The sequence below is a fragment of the Odocoileus virginianus genome, chromosome 19 (assembly GCF_023699985.2).
Source record: "Odocoileus virginianus isolate 20LAN1187 ecotype Illinois chromosome 19, Ovbor_1.2, whole genome shotgun sequence".
In the NCBI taxonomy this organism is placed as follows: Eukaryota; Metazoa; Chordata; class Mammalia; order Artiodactyla; family Cervidae; genus Odocoileus; species Odocoileus virginianus.
This window is the reverse complement of record NC_069692.1, coordinates 57,048,319-57,072,232: the sequence shown is the minus strand read 5'-3', so window position 1 is coordinate 57,072,232 and position 23,914 is coordinate 57,048,319. Positions and strand designations below refer to the sequence as shown.

Sequence of the window (23,914 nt, the reverse complement as noted above, 5' to 3'; positions counted from 1 at the left end):
TAAACCATGTAATTCTTTCAAATGTGTCAAGTTAATGGACTATTTATACATAGTGTTTTTTCCTAAAATTAATTAAGTGAACCTTTAATAGGGTCTGTTAAAATGAAATTCTACATGCATGATGGAGAAACATTGTTTAGCAAAGATTCGTTCTACATGTCCAAATGTATATTCTAAAAGCAGTGAGGATTTTTTTACAACAATTTAGAAATAACCTAAGTGTGTTCATAGACTCAAAACTATTAAAATAATTTGGTTTTAGGTGATTATCAGTTGATAGCTTTATTTCTTATGGTATTTTTTTTGTCTTTCTATAGGGCTGAAAGACACACAGAAGTCTTCATGGATATAGTTGATACATTTAATCATTTAATTCCTACTGAACACTTAGATGATGCCCTATTTCTAGGATCCAACCTGGAGAATGAAGTCTGTGAGGATTTTAGTACAAGTCAAAATGTCTTAGAGGACTCGCTGAAGAACATGCTCAGCGATAAGGATCCTATGCTAGGATCTGCAAGTAACCAGTTCTGTTTGCCTGTTTTGGATAGCAATGATCCCAATTTCCAGATGCCTTGTTCAACAGGTAATTTTTACTTTTTTTTTTTAGTCTGCAATTTAAAATAAAAGGAATTTTCAGCAGTTTTTTTTTGATGAGGGTAGTACATTTAGGATTCTTTCCTTTGGATTTAGAGCTCCTTTTCTAGTCAACAGAATTAGAATTTAAATTTTCTTCCAAAGAATGTGGAGTTATCTTTGAGGATGTTGTGGATATAGATAGGGTAACCGTGTAGTTTATCATCTAGAATGGGATGCCTTTTTTGAGAATCACAGGGGGTGCTGTTAATAATTGCATCATGACAACAGGTATAAATTGGGACTCCTAGCAGATAGCGATTGCCTCATCACTTGCGCCGTGATGTCATCCTAAGTCTGTTGGAGTCAAGGGAAGTGGCTGAGTTGACCTTTCCCTGTGCCCATCGTAGCTCTTATTGTGTGTTCCCGTTTCAAGTCTTTTAGTATTTTGTACTTGTGTAATATCTCAAAAACCAGAGAAAGATCTCTAGCCCTGTGCTGTCCAGCATAGCAACCACTATCCACTTAACCATTTGAAATGAGTCTCTCTTAGTTGAGACGTGCTGGAAATTGCACATTTTATTTTAAACATTCATTGTGAATAAAAGATTGTAAAATGTTTCATCAAGTTTTAAAAATGTAGATTACATGTTGAGATGATATTTTGCGTATTTTTGGTTAAATAAAATATTTGTTAAAATTAATTTCACCTGTTTTTAGTTTTTTTTTTTTTTTTTTAGTGATTCCTTGAAAATTTAAAACTACTTATGTGGCTTGCATTATATTGCCACTGGACAGATGACACTTCTTTCAGGTCTATAGTTGAAGTAACTGAAAGTAACTTTCAGAGGGTAACTTTCTGTACTGCTAATCAAATTCTTAATAAGAGATTACTTCAGAGGTCATATTACTATTTGGAAAAATATGTAGGATTTTTTTTAATAAAGCAGAGAAAATATTGCAACAAACTTTGGAGCAATTAGCTATTCTGTACGCTAAAAATTAGACAAAGGAAAAGCCGCTTCACATGGAGAGGTTAGGCTTTTAGTTCAGGTTTATGTGGTAGTGTTCTGTTTATCAATGACTCAAGACTTATGCACTACAGTTTTTCAGTAATTTTCATTACCTTTTTAAAATTTCCTACCTAATGTTTTGATATAAGAATACTTAAAAGTTTGGATTAGGTGGCCTGCTATTCATTAGTAAGTTTGTCAGATTACTCTGACTCAACACTTTGGCTTCTAAGAATCTTTCATTTTAACAACTTTAATACTGAAGTCTTTTGAATTGCTTGCTAATAATGGTGTATCTCTGAATTATATACATTGTGTTGTGTTATTGCATAGGTTTACATTGTTTTTTGTTGTCATTGTATTCTAAATGTTTTAAAGCTTATAAAATTTTGTTTTATGTATGCATTGTTCCTGTGTCAGTATAGTATATCTAATTATTGTCAAGCACTTTTGACACTGGTTATATGTACAAAGTTTCACAGCTTAGTCTGATTTCAGGAAGAAAGATTATTGAATACTTATCTGCTTATTACTAGAAGTACAGTTACCCTTAAGGATGTTCTGTTAGGCCTGGAACTGGCAAATTTATTTTTTAGTCCCTGAGTAATACTGGTGTTCCTACTTACAGTCTTTTTTTTTTTAAATTTCTGTTGATGTGAAAAGTTTTTGTTTTTTTTTTTAATGAAAAGTCTCTTTGGCTGGATATTTCTTTTGCTGATAGAAGACTTAGAACTCTATATTCAAAAACTTAAATTTTTTTGAGTTCTGGTTAATAATGGTTTACAATTTGATTGTAAACTTTTAACTTTTTAATTAAGAACCTACAAATGGAAATATTTTCTAAATTTTCCTGTTTTAAATTTGTTTGCTATGATTATTTATCTTGGTTTTAAAGCAAAACTGTGTTAATATGTGTGGTATGTATCCATACACTTTCAAGATATGTAAGGAAATATGTGTGGGAAATTTTAAGATTATAAAGCTTCTTGTAGGATTGCTTAGATTTTATTGTGCCACAAAGCAGTGGATTTATCTTGGATTATTTCAAAATTTCTTTGGTCCTTTGGGATATTTGGTTCAGTAAAAGGCCAACATATTTTCTAATGATAGCAAAGTGGAAAACATTAAAAAAAATTTTTTTTGTAAACTATTTAGTGACACCCTATTGTAACTTTAGTTTCACAGACTGCTTCAGCATTTTGATATAAACTCAAAAGGATAAAGTTCTTACCCAGATGTTTGTACCTGGCTGTCTAGGTTTTTACTAATTGTCTTGACTAAAGCTTTGCAGGATAATGGCTCTTTAGTATTTCTCAGGCCATCGAGAGTTATAGATTATGGTTATTTTGTATCCTTGGTTTTAACAGTGCAAAAGATAGCAAACAATAACTGCTGTTTTGTTCTCCTATGCTGACATAGGTTGGTTGCTGTAGTCATTAAAAGAGCGATTGTTGAATGTCTTCCATTGTATTTCTTATATAAATTTTTCATTATAGTTCCAGGAATCCTAGAGAAACTCTAACAATTATAAAAATAGGAAGGACACATGGAGGATCATCTTTAGTGCTGTCAGATGCTCAGAGTTAGGATGCTCACTGTTTAATCTTGAGAGATAACCAGTAGATTTCTGATCCTCTTTTGGATGCTTTTGACTCTAAACGTATTTATGTAAATGTACTGTTTGCGTATGGTTTTTAGATTTGCCTGGTAATAAATTTAAAAAAATAGTCTAATAATTGAGGAAACCCTTTAAATTTGGAAAGTATTTGATCTTGATGATCAAACCAATTATCTGTATTCTTAAAAATTCCTGTTATCTTTAAAAGTAATATTTTCCCAAGTAATGCGTTCAGAATACTGACTATATTGGTTAAATATACTACATTAGGAATGTATCAAAAATCATTGAAGTGCTATTTGAAAAACTGACATTGTCAGTGTAATAAAGAATTGTTAATTTCATCTCTTACTTTACAAACAGCCATGACTCATAAGTGTGAAACAAATCTTGTATTTATGAAACCATTTCTTTATGTGGTAGAAGAGAAATGTTCATTGGCTGCAATTAGATTTATTTCCTTGAGAACAGGAGGAGGAGGGATATACTGTAGGTAGCATGGCTATTCAGAGCAGCCTTTCATTTAGTTAGTGCTTGTAGCTATTGCATCCTTTAGTGAAACCAAAACCATCATTCACTGAATTAAAAAAAAAAAAAAGTCCCTAATGTAGCATGGTTTTTGGAGATTAAAAGCATCAAACAGTTGTTGAATTCAGTAGCTTACCAAGAGTTGATTCATATCGTGTGGTTAGGTGTTTTTTCAGTTGTAAAGAAATTCATATTGTATTAGTTTTTTTAATTGTAAATTTCTGCTACCATACATATGTGATAATTGTTTCCTATCAAGAATGCCACTGGTAATTTATGACATTGAGTTGTTTAATAAGAATTTTAGCTTGTGCTACTTTTCTTCTGAGCAAAGTATTGTTAATACATGTTAAGACTAGTTTTACAAGCTTCTCAGCAGTAGTGTGATTTGGGCCTTTTTTTTTTTTTTTTAAGCACACAGATTTTTAACTTTTAAACATAGTTCTGTGGGCTCCTTCATCGTTAAAGGCAGAATTCATCTGTGTAATATTAAAAAATTTATGGTACTTGTTCTGAAAAGATGATTGTTCTTTTGTATCACAGATTTGTTTGAAAGGTATTTACAGCTGTTTATGACTTCATGCTACTCTTGGACAACATTTCCAGTCAGTACATTGAACTAAACACGATGGACCCGTGTTTCAGTAAGATTCGGTTGTCAGATAGTTTTGTTTTCCTTATTTGTACTTTGTATGTCGGGGCAGCAGACGGTGCCAATTTATTACATTTGCAGATCCAACTTCACATATGCATTCATTACATATTTGCACTGGGGTTTTTTTCCCACTAATTTTATTATTCTGAATAGTAGTGTTCATTGATTTTTTTTTTTTTAACTTCTGTGCTTTAGTGAATATCTCTTTGCCACTGATCTTATTTTTGAGAGCTACACTTGAACAATAAAATACAAATTTAGTACGTGTAAAGCAGCTATGCAAATGAAATGACAGTATATTGGTTAAGAAAAAGTGTATACCCTTTAGTTGAATGTTAGTAAAGAGTAACTGATCAACCTTGTAAGAACATTCATAGCCTTTAAGAATAGAGATTTTTTTCTGTGAGATTGATGATTAATATTACATGTTTTGAGTTAGAGGGGTTTCAGTGAAAGTCGGATGTGTATGCGTGCTGAGTCATGCCTGACTCTTTGGACCCCATGGGCTGTAGCCCGTTAGGATCCTCTGTCTGTCGGATTCTCCAGGCAAGGATACTGGAGTGGGCTGCCCGTGCCCTCCTCCAGGGGATCTACCCAACTCAGAGATCGAACCCACATCTCTTTATGTCTACCTGCATTGACAGGGGGTGGTTCTTTACTACTAACGCTGTTGGGAGAACAAACGAAAGAGAGGCAAACATTTTGTACAATCAGTGGAGAAGAGAAAATACTGGGAAGTGGAAACAGTAGGACCAAACAGCAGCCATAGATTTTTGAAAGTTTGTCACTTGGACAAGAGATTTGACTATTTTACGAATAATGGGAAAGAGAGGGGGCAGAGTTTGATTGGCTGAAAGGGAGAACTTGCGATTCCCTCAAGATAGAATGATAGGTTCCCTGGGGTTATGGGATTTATGCGTTTGCTGGGTGTGACCCCCTTGGCCCAGGTCTTTCATTGGGGAATTTTGTACCATAGAGTTTCTGTTAGGTGACCTTTCATGACCAGTGTCCTCCCAGAGTCCTCTGTCATTGTCTGTCTCCACATAAAGTGCCTGTTATTTCTTATTAAAAATTAAATTATGTTTAATACTAAATCTTACTTGTAGGCTTAATGTATTTCATTGATTCTTTAAATTATTTGAAATACAACTTGAAAAGCATAGTGATAACTACTTTTATGTAAGCACCTTTCATTGCTCTTAATTCACTGTTTCTTTCCATCTTATTTCTTATGCCCTCACTGTATTCAATTTAGACATTTTAAATAGATTGTTGATTCTTCACAAACATGTATTTTTCATTAATCATTGCCGCAAGTCATCCTTACTACCAAAATAACAGAATTGAACTCAGATAAAACAAATAAGCCCTTTAACACAAACATTAAAACGCCAGTTTCTAAATTCAGAAAATGAAGAGAGGAAATTTTTGGCCCAACCAGAGTTTTCCAGTTTACGGTTTTAGTTAGTATATTTTGTGGCCTTTCTGTTTCACCTCTATTTGATTCAGTTGACTTTTGCTTTTCTTAATTTGATGTAGTATAAAGCAGAACATACTTTAATTTTACTTTACACTGACTGAGCATTTAATTTTCTGTCTTGTAAGTTTAAAATGTGGAATAAAATTAATCATGTATTCATCACTGTATTCCTAATATCTTTCAGTTTCTTCCTTTCCTCTCTTACTTAAAATTTGCTCTGTGGTGGTGTTATTTTTAGTTTCTGGCTGTCCTGGGTCTTCAGTGCTGCACACAGGCTTTCTCTGGTTGCGGTGAGGGGGCTCTGCGGCCGTCCGCAGGCTGCTCTTTGCGGTGGTTTCCCTGGCGCGGAGCACGGGCTCCTGGGTGGGGGCTTCAGTCAGGGCTCTCAGGCTCCTTAGTTGCAGCTTTCAGAATCTAGGACAGAGGTCAGCAGTTGGGGGTGTGCTGGCTTAGTTGCCCCGAGGGGCGTGGAATCTTCCCAGACTAGGGATTGGCAGGTGAATTCTTTAACACTGGACTACCAGGGAAGTTCCAGTATTATTATTTTTTAGCTTGCATTTCTGAACTGTTATACAACAGACTTCTTTACCCACGATCCTGGGCATACTTCTGAGTTTACTGAAACTTCCTGCTCCCAGCGCCCTCTGTCACTGTCCTGTTCTGTCTGCGTTTGCTGTGGTCCAGGCTTGTACATCTGTCATCCCCGAGTGTCTCTGCTCTCCTTGAGTGAAGCTCTTGTTCTCCTGGATGTCAATTTTTTTTAGCTATGCCCTCTTTACTTAATGACATCCTTAGTACCTTTCTAATAATATTACACTTGACTAATAATTTGCCTTTAGAGAAACGAATATCAGTTTCCTTAAAATTTTGTAACTGGTATTCCTGATGGGTTGGTTGCTTGGGTTTGTATGAGACTTGTTGCTTTGTTAGGTGACTTTCTCTGTACCCTACCCTGCTTTCAGTTTAGTCGCTGAGTTGTGTGTAACTCTTCATGACCGCATGGACTGCAGCATGCCAGGCCTCCCTGTCCATCACCAACTCCCGGAGTTTACTCAAACTCTCGTTCATTGAATCAGTGATGCCATCCAACTATCTCATCTTCTGTCGTCCCCTTCTTCATCTTCAATCTTTCCCAGCATCAGGGTCTTTTCCAATGAATCAGTTCTTTTCATCAGGTGGCCAAAGTATTGGAGTTTCAGCTTCAGCATCAGTCCTTCAATGAATATTCAGGACTGATTTCCTTGACTGGTTGGATCTCCTTGCATTCAAGGGACTCTCAAGAGTCTTCTCTAATACCACAGTTCAAAAGCATCAGTTCTTCGGTGCTCGGCTTTTTTTTAAGTCCACTCTCACATCCAAACATGGCTACTGGAAAAACCATAGATTTGACTAGATGGACTTTTGTTGGCAAATAATGTCTCTGCTTTTTAATATGCTGTCTAGATTGGTTGTAGCTTTTCTTCCAAGTAGCAAGCGTCCTTTAATTTCATGGCTGCAGTCACCATCTGCAATGATTTTGCAGCCTTAAAAAATGAAGTCTGTCACTGTTTCCATTGTTTCCCCATCTATTTTCCATGAAGTGATGGGACCAGATGCCATCATCTTAGTTTTCTGAATATTGAGCTTTAAGCCAACTTTTTCACTCTCCTCTTTCACTTTCATCAAGAGGGTCTTTAGTTCTTCTCCGCTTTCTGACATAAGTGTGGTGTCATCTGCACATTTGAGGTTATTCATATTTCTCCCGGCAATCATGATTCCAGCTTGTGCTTCATCCAGCCCGGCATTTCTCATGATGTACTCTGCATATAAGTTAAATAAGCAGGGTGACAATATACAGCCTTGATGTACTCCTTTCCCAATTTGGAACCAGTCTGTTGTTCCCTGTCCACTTCTAACTGTTGCTTCCTGACCTGCATACAGATTTCTCAGGAGGCAGGTCAGGTGGTCTGGTATTCCCATCTCTTTTAAGAATTTTCCACAGTTGATTGTGATCCACACAGTCAAAACCTTTGTCACAGACAATAAATCAAAAGTAGATGTTTTTCTGGAACTCTCTTGCTTTTTCAACGATCCAACGGATGTTGGCAATTTGATCTCTGGTTCCTCTGCCTTTTCTAAATCCATCTTGGACATCTGGAAGTGCACGGTTCACATACTGTTGAAGCCTGTTTTGGAGAATTTTGAGCATTACTTTGCTAGTGTGAGATGAGCGCAGTCATGCAATAGTTTGAGCATTGCCTTTCTTTGGGATTGGAATGAAAACTGACGTTTTTCAGTCCTGTGGCCACTGCTGAGTTTTCCAAATTTGCTGGCATAATGAGTGCAGCACTTTGACAGCATCATGTTTTAGGATTTGAAATGCTCAGCTGGAGTTCCATCACCTCCACTAGCTTTGTTCATAGTGATGCTTCCTAAGGCCCACTTGACTTCACATTCCAGGATGTCTGGCTGTAGGTGAGTGATCACACCATTGTGATTATCTGGGTTGTGAAGATCTTTTTTGTACAGTTCTTCTGTGTATTCTTGCCACCTCTTCTTAATATCTTCTGCTTCTGTTAGGTCCCTACCATTTCTGTCCTTTATTGAGCCCATGTTTTCATGAAATGTTCCCTTGGTATCTAATTTTCTTGAAGAGATCTCTAGTTTTTCCCTTTCTGTTGTTTTCCTCTATTTCTTTGCACTGATCACTGAGGAAGGCTTTCTTGTCTCTCCTTGCTCTTCTTTGGAACTCTGCATTCAAATGGGTATATCTTTCCTTTTCTCCCTTGCCTTTTGCTTCTCTTCTTTTCATAGGTGTTTTTAAGGCCTCCTCAGAGAACCATTTTGCCTTTTTGCATTTCTTTTTCTTGGGGATGGTCTTGTTCACTGCTTCCTGTACAATGTCACAAACCTTCATCCATAGTTCTTCAGGCACTCTGTCATATCTAATCGCTTAAATCTATTTGTCACTTCCACTGTATAATTGTTAGGGATTCATTCATACCTGAATGGTCTAGTGGATTTCCCTACTTTCTTCACTTAAGTCTGAATGTTGCAATAAGGAGTTCATGATCTGAGCCACAGTCTGTGCCAGCTTTCAGATCTTCTTTAGGATGTTCTTATCTTTTGGTGTTTAGTCTTTGATCTATTTTTGCTGGCACTTGGTGGGCCTTTTCATTTGAAGAGTGATCCCTTTAGTTCTGGGAAGTTTTCTACTATTTTTTTCTGCAAACTTCTAGTAGGTGTTGGCCCTTTTGGATTAATTGCCCATTTTTCTTATCTCTTTCTTTCATTTTTTCCATCGTTTTGCTTTATGTCTTTTTAGAGATTCACTATCCATCTCTTTGAATATTTAATTTTGACAGTTACAGTTTCTGAAAACTGTTCTCTTTATCTGTACCATTTTTAAAAAGTGCTCTGTTGTATAGGTGTATAGTGCGTGTATCTGTGCTAAGTCGCCTCAGTCATGTCTGACTCTTTGTGACCCTAAGGAGAATACTGGAGTGGGTTGTCCTTTCCTTCTCCAGGGATAGGTATATAGTAAGAGTTTCTTTATAGTCTGAGTTCGTTTTTTCTATTTGTTTATTTTGATGTTTCCTATAGTGTTGCAGACTTCCCCTAAATGATTATTTTTGGTTGCTTGTTGTTTAAAATGGGAGGAAATAGAAAATTAATGTTAAATTTTGCTGTGGGGTAAGTGGGCTTTAACTGGGTAATGATATGGTTATTTTGAATAATCTTTGAATGTCAGGGAGTGAAGCTCCTTATTATGAGGAGGTTGTGGTCTTGTTTCCTGCAGCTTGTTCTTTCACTTTCAGTTTAGGGCTAAGAAGAGATTTCCTTGATTGGAGTTCAGTGCTTGGCCATTGGCTTTACTGGGTGCTGATGTCAGGGAAGGCATGAAGTTGACCTCTCAATATTCAGTCCTTAAGTTAATTCCTTATTTCTGGTCTAACTCACTGTCAATATCCTCTATCATTCCATAATGGATATAAAATTTCTGATACCCAGTAATTATTAATGAATTTCGGAATCCTGTGCATTGCTTTCTAGCTTTTGTCAGTGTTGAATTTTACACTGTTGTTTGTTTGTTCTGTCATCAGTTGGCATTTGTTCCCTTCCGTTCAAAATTTCTTAACCTATAAGTTATATTGCTAGTTTTGTTAGTAATAAACCTATTAACAGACTTCTCAGAATTTGCAAGTCTCTGCTACCTCTTGTCAGATTTTACAGAGAAAATGGGATGTGTGTATATGGAGAGCACATGAGATTGCTTGCTTGACTAATTGAGACTTGTTTATCTTAAGAATATTTTGTATAATTGTAGAGGCTAGTGAGCCCCACACCTGCAGGGTAGACTGGACACCCAGGGAAAAACTGATGTTGCAGCTTGAGTCTGAAGCTGTTTGGAGACAAAATTCCCTCCTATTTGGGGAACCTCTACCTTTTTTCTCTTAAGGCCTTCAGCTGATTTGATGAGGCCCACCCACTTCTAGAACTAACACCCCAAAAAGATGTCATTTTCATTATATGGGACTGGAATGCAAAAGTAGGAAGTCAAGAGATACCTGGAGTAACAGGCAAATATGGCCTTGTGTACAGAATGAAGCAGGGCAAAGGCTAACAAAGTTTTGCCAAGAGAACGCACTGGTCATAGAAAACACCTTCTTCCACCAACACAAGTGAAGACTCTACACATGGACATCACCAGATGGTCAACACAGAAATCAGATTGATTATATTCTTTGCAGCCAAAGATGCAGAAGCTCTATACAGTCAGCAAAAACAAGACCAGGAGCTGACTGTGGCTCAGATCATGAACTCCTTATTGCCAAATTCAGACTTAAAGTGAAGAAAGTAGGGAAATCCACTAGACCGTTCAGGTGTGACCTACATCAAATCCCTTACACCTATACAGTGGAAGTGAGAAATAGATTCAAGGGATTAGATCTGATAGACAGAGTGCCTGAAGAACTATGGATGAAGGTTTGTGATACTGTACAGGAGACAGAGATCAAGACCATCCCCCCAAAAAAAGAAATGCAAAAAGGCAAACTGGTTGTCTGAGGAGGCCTTAAAAACACCTATGAAAAGAAGAGAAGCAAAAGGCAAGGGAGAAAAGGAAAGATATGCCCATTTGAATGCAGAGTGCCAAAGAATAGCAAGAGGAGATAAGAAAGCTTTCCTCCGTGAACAATGCAAAGAAATAGCAGAAAACAATAGAATGGGAAAAACTAGAGATCTCTTCAAGAAAATCAAAGATACCAAGGGAACATTTCATGCAAAGATGGGCACAATAAAGGACAAATGGTATGGACCTAACAGAAGCAGAAGATACTAAGAAGAGGTGGCAAGAATACACAGAAGAACTGCACAAAAATGATCTTCAATATCTTCATAATGGTGTGATCACTCACCTAGAGCCAGGCATCCTGAAATGCAAAGTCAAGTGGGCGTTAGGAAGCATCACTATGAACAAAGCTAGTAGAGGTGATGGAATTCCAGTTGAGCTATGTCAGATCCACATGATGCTGTGAAAGTGCTGCACCCACTATGCCAGCAAATTTGGAGAACTCAGCAGTGGCCACAGGACTGAAAAAGATCTGTTTTCTTTCCAATCCCAAAAAAGGGCAATGCCAAGAAATGCTCAAAACTACTGCACAGTTGCATTCATGTCACTCACTAGAAAATTCTCCAAGCCAGGCTTCAACAGTACGTGAACTGTGCACGTCTAGATGTTCAAGCTGGATTTGGAAAAGGCAGAGGAACCAGAGATCAAATTGCCAACATCCGTTGGATCGTTGAAAAAGCAAGAGAGTTCCAGAAAAACATCTACTTTCGCTTTATTGTCTGTGACAAAGGTTTTGACTGTGTGGATCACAATCAACTGTGGAAAATTCTTAAAAGAGATGGGAATACCAGACTACCTGACCTGCCTCCTGAGAAATCTGTATGCAGGTCAGGAAGCAACAGTTAGAAGTGGACAGGGAACAACAGACTGGTTCCAAATTGGGAAAGGAGTACATCAAGGCTGTATATTGTCACCCTGCTTATTTAACTTATATGCAGAGTACATCATGAGAAATGCCGGGCTGGATGAAGCACAAGCTGAAATCATGATTGCTGGGAGAAATATGAATAATCTCAAATGTGCAGATGACACCACACTTATGTCAGGAAGCGAAGAAGAACTAAGAGCCTGTTGATGAAAGTGAAAGAGGAGAGTGAAAAAGTTGGCTTAAAATTCAACATTCAGAAGACCAATATGGCAACTAGTCCCATCACTTCATGGCAAATTGATGTGGAAATGGTGACAGACTTCATTTTTTAAGGCTACAAAATCACTGCAGATGGTGACTGCAGCCATGAAATTAAAGGACGCTTGCTTCTTGGAAGAAAAGCTGCAATGAACCTAGACAGCATATTAAAAAGCAGAGACATTACTTTGCCATCAAAGGTCCATCAAAGCTATGGTTTTTCCAATAGTCATGTATGGATATGAGTGTTGGACTATAAAGAAAGCTGAGCGGTGAGGAATTAATGCGTTTGAACTGTGGTATTGGAGAAGACTCTCGAGAGTCCCTTGGACTGCAAGGAGATCCATCCAGTCCATCCTAAAGGAAATGAGTCCTGGGTGTTCATTGGAAAGACTGATGCTGAAGTTAAAACTCCCAATACTTTGGCCACCTGATGGAAAGAACTGACTTGTTTGAAAAGACTTTGATGCTGGGAAAGATTGAAGGCGGGAGAAGAAGGGACAACAGAGAATGAGTTGGTTGGATGGCATGAGTTTGAGTAAACTATGGGAGTTGGTGAAGGACAGGGAGGCGTGGCGTGCTGCCGTTCATGGGGTCAGAAATTGTTGGACAAGACTGAGCAACTGAACTTAACCCACATTATATACAATAATCTGCTTCACTGAAACTCTGTTGTTTTAAATCTCATGTGAAAATACCTTCATGGTAACATTTAGCCTGGCACTTCACTAAATGTCTGAGTACTTGGCATAATCAATTTGATTCAGAACATGATATTCTTTGAACTTATATAGTTAGTTTATATGTGTTGTCATGAAGCTAGTTTTAATCTCAAGATTTTTGGGAATGTAGTTTCATAGGGAGTTTGCAGGCAGAGTCTGCTTACATGGTCCCCAGGTGTTTTCTCTCTGGGATTATATATAAAGGAAGTTGATAAAATTGTTAATACCTTGTGGATGTTAATGTGCCAGGTACTGTATAAAAGTACTTTGCCAGTGTTAATGTCTTTGATATAGAAAAGTAGAATTAGCCCCATTTTATAGCTGAATAAACTGAGATTTTGAGGTAGTTAAGTAATTTCCCAAATTTATAATAAGGCATAGTACTTGAACTGGAATAGAGTTTCTTCCTGCCTTCAAGTACATGAATGCTCTTAAGATTAAGACTAGAAAAATTAGAAGACATTTTCTTTTTTGTTGTTTAAGTTTCCGTTAAAAGATCAAAGGAGGTGGTAGTAGATATTCAGTAAATATTTTAACTGGAATAAAAAGAAAAAGAGTACAATTGAAAGGAGAGCAGTAGGGCTCTGTTGTGAGACCAGAGATTAAAGTAGTAAATAAAGTAGGTGGGACACTGCTTTGGCTCTCAGATTTTTCAAAGTTGTTGAAGAGGAGAACAGTGTAGGTAAAAACAAATCCAGTGCCCAGGGAAAGGGAAGTTATTTCTGATATTAAAATTAGACATTTCATTCACAGTTCTATTGTGATGTGATATAATAAAAGAAAATCCTTAACATATTTTCAGTGAACATAGGACCTTTTCTTGTGGTATCCCTCAATGTGTATCCCAGTAGAATTATAGGGACTAATAGAGTGGTCTGACCTAGTTGTAGGTTAGGTATTAGGTTATTTTTTCAGACAGCTCATCTTGGATATCATTCTCAACATCAGATTTCTGAGTATATTGATAACTCATCTTCTCTGAGAACTGTTGGGAATGCAGTTATCTCTCACCTTCCCCCTTCTTTTTTGCCAGCTAAGTGCATGTGAAAATTTAAAGGCATTGATAGTGACATCTTTGTGAATAGGAGGAGGCTGCTCTGCCCTCCCTGTAGAGAGGAGGACAGAGTCAAGATTTTTCTCAGAAAATGATTTTGGATTCTCTTAACACGTAAATAGGAGAAGCCTAATTTCAGATGTAAGTGAAGATCACTTTATAGTCTATGGTTAAACTGGCAACTTGTTGAGTGAAATTCATAGACTTCTAACCCCTTTAGTTCCAGTTATTATTCTTGCAGTTTTCTTCCAGTCAGGCAGGATTGCAGAATCCTTTGTGGCCATTGTCACCATGAGCATTGCCTAGATTCTGTTTGAATCGCTTTAGCCCTGTACTTTCTACTTCTGCCACTTGTACTTTTTCATACTTATGTTGTTTGCTTTAGTTGAGAATGTTCTGAGATGATTTCTGGACTGGAGCTACTGTTGTTGGTACTATCCTTTGTGATTTCTTCTTCCCTAAAATACTGCTTTTCTTTAATTTTGAATCTTTTATCATTAACTTTTGTCTATGTCTCTAGGTCATCTTGAATGATAATTGATTACTCAGTTTATATTTACATAGCAAAGAGGTAAATCGTCATGGTATGATTATTTAGAAGTTTACTGAAATGAAGGAATCTAAAATGATGACATTGTTCTAAACACAATTTTATTCATTTTGCATGTTAAAGCTGTTTTCCTGTTACTAGAGTTCAAGATTAGGATGAGAGCAATTTACTGGTTGGCTTGTACAACTCCAGTGAGTACCAGTTAGAGAATACAGTGTGAATGATGCCCCTTTGAGTGGATAGCAGCCGGGGGTAGTTAGAGGGAGTGAACATTAATTTCTATTTAGATATCTTAACTTAAAATGATATCTGATAATTATTTGATTGCAGTGTGGTAATTTAAATAGTTTTATACTTTCTTTAATGGGAGAAAAGGCACATCTGAGAAATCTCATTGTAAGACCACTGGTTTGGAAATGTATTTTAAAATTTGATTTCTGTCTGTGATTATTGAACTATTACCTCCTGCTTGTGGTGTGCAAAAAGAGAAAACTATCACTTGTATTTAGGCAAGGTATTTTTTTCTCTTGCCAGAGCAAAAATAATTTGATAATTTTATCACTTTTGTCACAGTCTGGAAATTTTTTGTCATTGTTATTTAAAGATGTAGAATTCATAAAATATGGGTGGTACAATATTTTGAAGAGAATACTTGTCAGATTTTAAAGATATCGTAAATTGTATTTAAAATACAAGAAGAACATAACAGACATGAGTCAGTTTTGAAGATACATAAATTTGCAGCTTCTCTTTAACAGGGTTTAGAATAGTCATATTTTCAGATTGGCTTTTCATAAGTTTTTTAAGCCCGTAACTCTGTTGTTTTAGAATACTAATGTAGTGAGCCTGACCTGTGAGTCCTAGTTTTGTGCAGAGATATGAAAGAGAAGTGTTTTTAAATCCTTTATCCTACAGTATTTTGAAAATAATGTGTTACGCTTCTTGTTGACCATCTTTCATATTCTGAATTCTTTTACCTTTCTACCTCTTCCTTCTCAGCTGAATTCCTTTCAGCCTCATTCTTTATTTGCAGAATGTGTTTTATTTCCCTCCAGAATTAATTGCTTATTTTATCTATAATGAAAATTAGTTTTTATACCTTATCTGTAATCATAGCTCAGAATTAAAGCATGTAAGCATATCACATTAGTATATATATTAGCTAATTTTTTTCCTTTTTTCAATATTTATTTTTAATTGATTATTGGTTTACAGTATTGTTTTGATTTCTGTCATACATCAACATGAATTAACTGTAGCTGCACATATGTCCCCTCCCTCTTGAATCTCGCTCCCACCTCTCTAGATTGTTACAGAGCCCCAGTGTGAGCTCCCTGAGTCCTACAGCACTCCCACAGGCTGTCTGTGTACCTACGTTAGTGTATACGCGTCCATGCTGCTCTCCATTCATCTCACCCTTTCCCTGTTGTTCCCCACCCTTGTCCCTAAGTCTGTCCTCTATGTTTGATCTCAGTTGTAGTTCTGTTAACAAATTTGTCAGTACCATGCTTCTAGTTGCCATAAGTATGTAGCTAATTTAAATAAGATCGTTAACTCCTTAACAGTTCCACAACTATTTGCATTATTAAATTTTTTCATATGTAGGTGATTTTGCAAGTATTTATGTTGGTACATATTAACATAGTGGAATAAAAAACTTTTATGGCACTGTGTGTGGGTAATGGGTAATATTCTTTGGGCAGAAAGGCTATCAGTCTGTAATTTTGCAACTTGATAGACTAGGATTCTTAATTTGATAATTGTTTAATGTGGTACCAAATGATAGAATATACTTGTAATTGTCGAATATTGTTCCACACTAGAGCGAAAGTTGGTACGTAGCTTACTTGTTAATCAACATGAATGGCTTATAAACAGCTTGTTAATCTTTAAAGTGATGAATTATTCTGTTTTGTAGTTTGAAAATAATTTGGGTATAAAGAAAACTAAAGATCCTTGCTTTCTTCATCTTGATTTTGCTTTTCTGTTCCTTTACCTAATTACTCCGATAATTTTATTCTAATTTTTTCCCCATCAGGGAGAAAATTGAATTATGAAATCTCCAAACTCTTTGCTACATTTTGATAGTGAAAAAGGAATTCTAATAAAAGAGCTGCACCTGCAGTTCTTCTTATGAGATCTTGACAGGACTGTTTGACTTTGATTGGTCAAAGAGAGAGGCTAGCTTGTTTTAGGGCCCTGCCCCTGGCCTGCCCTTCCTGTCCTGGAGATGAGTGTGCCTGCCAGCCAGAGGAGTTGAATTTCATCATTCCGTGGTAGCGGCTGCTGCTGCTGCTGCTGCCTTGCTTCAGTCGCGTCCGACTCTGTGCGACTCCATAGACGGCAAGCCACCAGGCTCCCTGGGGTTCTCCAGGCAAGAATACTGGAGTGCGTTGCCATTTCCTTCTCCAGTGCATGAAAGTGAAAAGTGAAAGTGGCAAATCCCTGCTATTAAAGAATTAGGAAAATCTGGTTACCTGGATTTTCCCATATCATAGATCTAGGCATCCTCAGTGTCCTGACTGACCCTAGAAATGCGTTATCTGTTCAAGGCTTTCTGTTCTTTTCCTAGTCTGTTGCTGTCATAGATTTGATTCTAATGGATTGTAAGTCACTGGGTCATCTTGATGAAAAAGTTTTGGCCTTTTGGCCTAGGTTTAGGTTCAGCTGGGAGTGACAGAAAACTTCTAAGTAACAGTAGTAATAAAGGAATGCTGCCAGCAGAGAACCCACTTCACTGTTGCCTTTGTGATGGAGTTGCCGGAGTCAACCCCTCTTCGTAGGGCAGTCTGCATCCAGTGACTGGGTGCTGTGGGGGTACAAAAGCCTGGTGCCGTCATCACAACTCACGATGACTCACCTCAAGAAGTGATGCCTCAGCTCAAGATGACTGAACTCAGGAAGATCCCCCTCAGCTTCTGAGCTCCCCCCAGGGCTGTCTGAGGCCTTTATTCCTGCTGCACCATATCCCAACTTTCCGTTCGCTCCAGTCCTGCTTCCTCCCTTTCCTTCTGCAGATGTCTGTACCAAGAGCACTCCCCTCTAAATCTTTGGCACGGCATGCTGATCCTCCCTCTGTCTGGCTTACTGGGATAGAGTTAAACACCACCACCTGTGTTAGATAAGTGCATCTTGAAAAAGAATAATTTATTTTGTCATGAAATAACTCAGAAGAAAGTAGCTGAGAGCTGATGGGACTCTCCAGTGTCAGGGACTTAGGTTCTGTCTTCCTTGCACTATCAGGTGTGGTCCTGGCTCTAGAGTCACTGCATAGTTTGTGATGGCTCTTCAAGCTGTCAGCTTGGTGCCTGGCCAGCTAAAGGAAAGGTGAAGGCATGCCCCCTTCCTGAGAATTGCATGTGCCACTTGTCCTTTCATTCTGGTGGTGGTTACTTAGACAGTGGCCAGATCTGGTAGTAGGGGAGATGGAAAAGTGTAGTCTTAATTTGGATGACCATGTGAAATAACAGGAATTCATGAATGAGGAAGGCAGGCTGAATGGACATTGAGCAGCTAGCCAGTGGGCTCAGGTACAGTTTCTTTAGTTCACTCTGTGCAGGTGCTGAGATCAGGACCTGTTTTTCATGATAGGTCTATGCCAGCTCACAGATCAACCTGGGTTTAAATACTTGACCTGTTTTCAGAACTGAGCCTGCTACACTCTTCAAAGATTTTTCTAGGGTGAGTACACTCCTAACTAATTTTTTTCACTCCTGACTAATAGGACATGGGTTTTAGTTTGTAAAATGACTTTCCAGGTAGCTCAAATGGTTAAGAATTTGCCTGCAATGTGGGAGACCTGGGTTTGATCCTTGGGTCAGGAAGATCCCCTGGGGAAGGACATGGCAACCTACTCCAGTGTTCTTGCCTGGAGAATCCCATAGACAGAGGAGCCTGGTGGGCTACAGTCCGTGGGGCTGCAAAGAGTCGGACACAGCTGAGTGACTAATACACTTAGTTTGTGAAGTTTAGGTCTTTATTCATAGATCATCATCACCTGCTCATATAAAAAGTTTTAGCCCAAGAATGATTCTTGTATTATTGCACCCTGAAGAGGGGGTGGGTGTCAGAATTGCTGCTTCTGTACTGGAGGCTTCATTTCATTAAGAGATGGTATCCAAACCTTCTGACTGTAAATGTTTACAGTAAAACATTTAAAAGTGCTCATTCTTCCTTTCATGTGTGTTTATATACTTGTCCTACTTTGTTGTTGTTCAGTTGCTCAGTTGTGTCAGACTCTTTGCGAACCCATGAACTGCAGCATTCCAGACTCCTCTGTCCTTCACTATCTCCCAGAGTTTGATCAGATTCATGTCCATTGAGCCAGTGATGTCATCCAGCCATCGAATCCTCTGCCGCTGCCTTCTCCTTTTGCCTTCAGTCTTTCTCGGCATCAAGATCTTTTCCAGTGAGTCATCTCTTCTCATCAAGTGGCCAACTATTGGAGCTTCAACTTCAGCAGCTGTCCTTCCAGTGAATATTCAGGATTGATTTTCTTTAGGATTGACTGGTTTGATCTCTTTGCCATCCAGGGAACTCTCAAGAATCTTGTCCACAATCACAGTTCGAAAGCATCAGTTCTTCAGCACTCTTATCTTTATGGACGAACACTCACATCCATATATGACTACTGGAGAAACCATAGCTTTGACTATACAGACTTCTGTTGGCAAAGTATGTCTCTTCTTTTTAATATGCTGTCTAGGTTTGTCATAGCTTTCCTTCCAAGGAGCAAGCATCTTCTATTTCATTCTTGTAGTCGCTACCTAGAGTGATTTTGGAGACCAAGAAGATAAAATCTGTCATTGCTTCCACCTTTTTCCCATCTATTTGCCATGAAGTGATGGGACCAGATGCCATGATCTTCGTTTTTTAAATGTTGAATTTTAAGCCTGCTTTTTCACTCTTCTCTTTTCACCCCCAAAGGCTCTTTAGTTCCTCTTCACTTTCTGACATTAGAGTGGTGTCATCTGTGTGTCTGAGGTTGTTGATATTTCTTTGGCAGTTTTGGTTCCAACTTGTGATTCATCCAGCCGGGCATTTCATGTGATGTACTCTGCATATAAATTAAATAAACAGGAACTTTGTCATACTTTTTCCCCAGTTGTGAACCGGTCTGTGTTCCAGGTCCAGTTGTTTCTTGACTTGCATACGCATTTCTCAGGTCAGGTGGTCTAGTACTCCCATCTCTTTTAAGAATTTTCCAGTTTGTTGTGATCCACACAGTCAAAGGCCTTAGTGTAGTCAGTGGAGCAGAAGTAGATGTTTTTTTCTGGAACTTTTGATTTCTCCATGATCCAACAGATGTTGGCAATTTGATCTCTGGGTCCTCTGCCTCTCTGGAAACCCAGCTTGTATGTCTGGGATTTCTCGGCTCACATATTGCTGAAGCCTAGCTTGAAGGGTTTTGAGCATGGAAATGAGCACAGTTTTATTTATTTTAAATTTATTTTTTAAATGGGGAAAATTGCTTTACAATGCTGTATTGGTTTCTGACATACAGCAACACTAATCAGCCTTAATTGTACATACATCCCCTCCACCTTGAGCCTCCTGTCCCCTCATCCTAACCCTCTAGGTCATCACAGCATCAGGCTGACTGCTTGTTTTGTATAACAGTTTACTCCCAGCTGTCTGTGTACAAAGTCAGTGCTACTTTCTCCTTTCAGTTCACCCTCTCCTTCCTCTGCTGTCCCACATGTCTGGACTTTACATCTGTATTTCCATTCCTTCCATGCATGCCTAAGTTCATCAGTACCATTTTTCTAGATTCCATGTGTATGTGTTAATATATGATCTTTATTTTTCTCTTTCTGACTTAGTTCACTGTGTATAACAGGCTCTGTTTCATTCACCTCACTACCACTGACTCTGTCAGTGGATATCTAGATTGCTTCATGTCCTGGCTATTGTAAATAGGGCTGCAGTGAATTTTGGGGTACATGTATCTTTTAGATTTGTGGTTTTCTTAGGGTATATACCCAGTATTGGGATTGCTGGGTCATATGGTAGATTAAGTTCTAGTTTTTTAAGAAATTTCTATACTGTTTTCCGTAATAGTTCTATCAATTTACGTTCACACTAACAGTGCAAGAAGGTTCCCTTTTCTCCTTATCCTCTCCAGCATTTATTGTTTGTAGGTTTTTGATGATTGCCATTCTGACTGATGTTGATTTGCGTTTCTCTAATAGTTAGTGATATTGAACATCTTTTCATGTGTTTATTGGCCATGTGCATGTCTTTGAAGAAATGGCTGTTTAAGTCTTCTGCCCATTTTTTGATTGGGCTGTTTGTTTTACTGATATTAAGCTGTATGAGCTGCTTATATATTTTGGAGAGTAATCCTTTGTCATTTGCTTCCTTTGCACTTATTTTCTCCCATTCTGAGGGTTGTCTTGTGTATTGTTTCCTTTGCTGTGAAAAATGTCTATGTTTATTAGGTTATGTTGATTTTTTTTTTTTTTTCCCCTCCTCTTCTCTAAGAAGTGGGTCACAGAGGCCCTTGCTGTGGTCTATGTCAGAGTGTATTGTCTATGATTTCCTCTTAAGAGCTAAATAGTTTCTGGTCTTACATTTAATTCTTTAATCCATTTTGAGTTTATTTTTGTTTATGGTGTTAGGAAGTGTTCTCTTCATTTTTTTACATGTAGCTGTCTAGTTTTCCCACAGTTCTTATTGAAGAGGTTTTCTTTTCTTCATTGTATATTCTTGCCTCCTTTTTCAAAGATAAGGTGCACATAGGTGTGTAGGTTTATCTCTGGGCTTTCTGTCCTGTTCCATTCTTCTGTATTTCTGTTTTTGTGTTCAGTAGCATAGTGTCTTGATAACTGTAGCTTTGTCATATAGTGTAAAATCAGGAAAGTTGATTGCTACAGCTCCATTTTTCTTTCTCGTTTGTTTTTGCTATTTGGGTTCTTTAGTGTTTCCATATGGGTCTCCTGGTGGCTCAGCTGGTAAAGAATCCACCTGCAATGCAGGAGACCTGGGTTCGACCCCTGGGTCAGGAAGATCCCCTGGAGAAGGGAATAGCAACCCACTCCAGTATTTTTGCCTAGAGGATTCCATAGATAGAGGAGCCTGGTGGGCTACAGGCCATGGGGTTGTGAGACACTGTAAACATTTTAATAGTCATTTCCCATTTCATTAAAATTACTGCAAGCAGTCTGTTTAAAAGTTTTTTAAAATATGTGTAGAAAGAGATACACTGATGATATCCTTAAGTATTGCAGAATGCTGAAGGCAAACAAATGCCATGAAAGGTATCAACTATTTTCATTTTATGAAATTCTTTTCTCTCTTGAAGCTAGCAAGGAATCATGTCAGTTTGATTAAATTTTGGTAAAGTTTAATTTCTTTTTAGTTTTTAGCTCACAATACATAGTAATATTTTCTCTCTGGACACAGATTGATTTTGTATGCACCCCTTTAGGTCTTCTTAGGACATCACTGGCAAATGTATACTTAAATCTAATGAAAGCTGTTATACAGGTGTCTGTTGAAAGAAATAGTAATGCATTTTATTTAGAGGCAGTACTGTTTGAATATATGACGACTATTTCTTCATACCTTTCCCCGAAGTGTTTTACCAAATGTTTTGTTAAGTGTTTTGTTTGCTTGACAAACTTTAAACTTCATTAAGAATCGAGGAACTCCTAGTAAAATGTCAATATTTGTAGCTCATTCAGTATATTAACATAATCCTTGACTTCACCTTGGTGTCTTACATGTATTTTTCTTTTGCTTAACTTTTCTTACCTTTTTTCTTTAAAGATGTTACCTTCTATTGTATATCTTTTTAAAAGCCACTTTATATCTTTTATGAAAAAAGATGGACTATAATCACTTATATGCTGTTTAGATATCTAATTAAGGATATACTTTAATCTTGGTCTTTTTTTGTCCTGAAACTTTGTATTTTGAAAACTGAAGACATAACTGAAGTGAAGAATAGTAGAATATACACATGTTTACCCATCACCAAGATTCACCTCTTAATGTTTTGTTGTATTTTCTGCATCCATTTATCAATTTACTTATTTATCCAGTTTTTCTACCCAATTAGTTTAACTTCATCATGTATTTCCAGAAACAGGATTTCTGCATAGCAGTGTCATAGCTACAGTGAAAAAATAGTTTCCAAAAATCTCATACATACCCATATTCAAATTTGCTATTTGTCCCCAGAATACCATTTTCACTTGATTTGTTCAAATCAATATACAGTCAAGATCTTAGTCTTTAGTTCCATTTCTGAGGCCTCCCACACACTTTTCCAGTGATACTGACTTTGAAGAGATAATACCAAAAATGTCTATAAGGATTATCCCAAGTTTTGGATTGTGTGTGTGTGTGTGTGTGTGTGTGTGTGTGTGAGAGAGAGAGAGAGAGAGAGAGATCAGTTGGCTTGTTCCTCTATTTCTTCAATTTCCTGTAAATTGTAAGTTAGGTTTTAAATAAGCTTGATGAGATTCAGGTTAAATGTAATTTGGCAGGACTCATGGATGAAACTATGTAGTTGATATTACATCACAATAGAAGGTTTACACTGTTTAGTTTTGATGTTAAGTGTTGTTGCTAGATTAAGGTGGTGGCAGCCAAAGCTCTCCATCCTAAATATTTGAGTTATTAGCAAGTAATTTGTAGGGGTATAACTTTGCAGTATGGGACTATTTAGTTCCTCAAATAGCCTTTATGGTTTTGTGCATCTATTGATGGTATTTGGTGGAATCAGTTATAGCAAATGATGATATTCTAGTTCTTTTACATTTTTTGTTGTTATTGCCATTCTTCTGGTTAAGACAAGTTTCTCCCCTATTTTTTCTAGGTTTAAGGCTTAACATTGATAGAAATGTTTTTAATCAGGTTTGACACAAGTCACAGGAAAATTGTCAAACAAATGACTTTGACTAATGGGCAAGCAATGTTGTCTTTAATATGGAAATATTCATATGATATTTTAGGAAAATAGTTATTGCTTGTAAAAAATTTCCAAAGGAGCAGATAGTTTTAAAGCCATTTTTTAACTATTTTGGATCGGTCATTTTCTAAAATAATTAATAGCTCTTCCTTTTTAAAAGACAATAGAATGTGCATAATTTAAGTATTGATTGTATTATCCTAGGAAATAAATTATTATATCATTCATTTTTGGGGGCTTCCCAGGTGGCTCAGTGGTAAAGAATCCACCTGCCAATGCAGGAGACTGCAGTTTGATCCCCAGGTCGGGGAGATCCTCTGGAGAAGGAAATGCAACCCATTCCAGTATTCTTGCCTGAGAAATCCCATGGACAGAGGAGACTGGCGGGCTGCAGTTCATTGGGTCACAAAAGAGTCAAACACAACTTAAGTGACTGAGCACACCATCATTAGTGTTATCCTTAGGTATTGTGTTAGTAGGTGGGGCTTTCACTTCCTACATTAATTGGATCTGAGACAAATACACCTGGAACATTTTTTTTAATGGTTTACTTCTCTTTTTTTAT

General features: G+C 37.4%; 1 protein-coding gene across 5 annotated transcripts in view; it reads left to right on the top strand.

Annotated features, from left to right (window-relative positions):
- The window catches only part of PHF3 (PHD finger protein 3), a 95,957-nt gene that overhangs the window by 12,857 nt on the left and 59,186 nt on the right, over positions 1-23,914 (top strand). For 3 of the 5 annotated variants that reach the window (XM_070450227.1, XM_020883641.2, XM_020883639.2), the window contains exon 2: positions 318-586. The exons of 1 other annotated variant lie outside the window; for it this stretch is intronic. In XM_070450227.1, coding sequence (XP_070306328.1) covers positions 343-586 — 244 coding nt within the window. In that variant the 5' untranslated portion in view covers positions 318-342. Of the gene's footprint in view, positions 1-317; positions 587-23,914 lie in introns of those variants that run through there. One more of the 5 variants, XM_070450228.1, reaches the window with a different exon arrangement.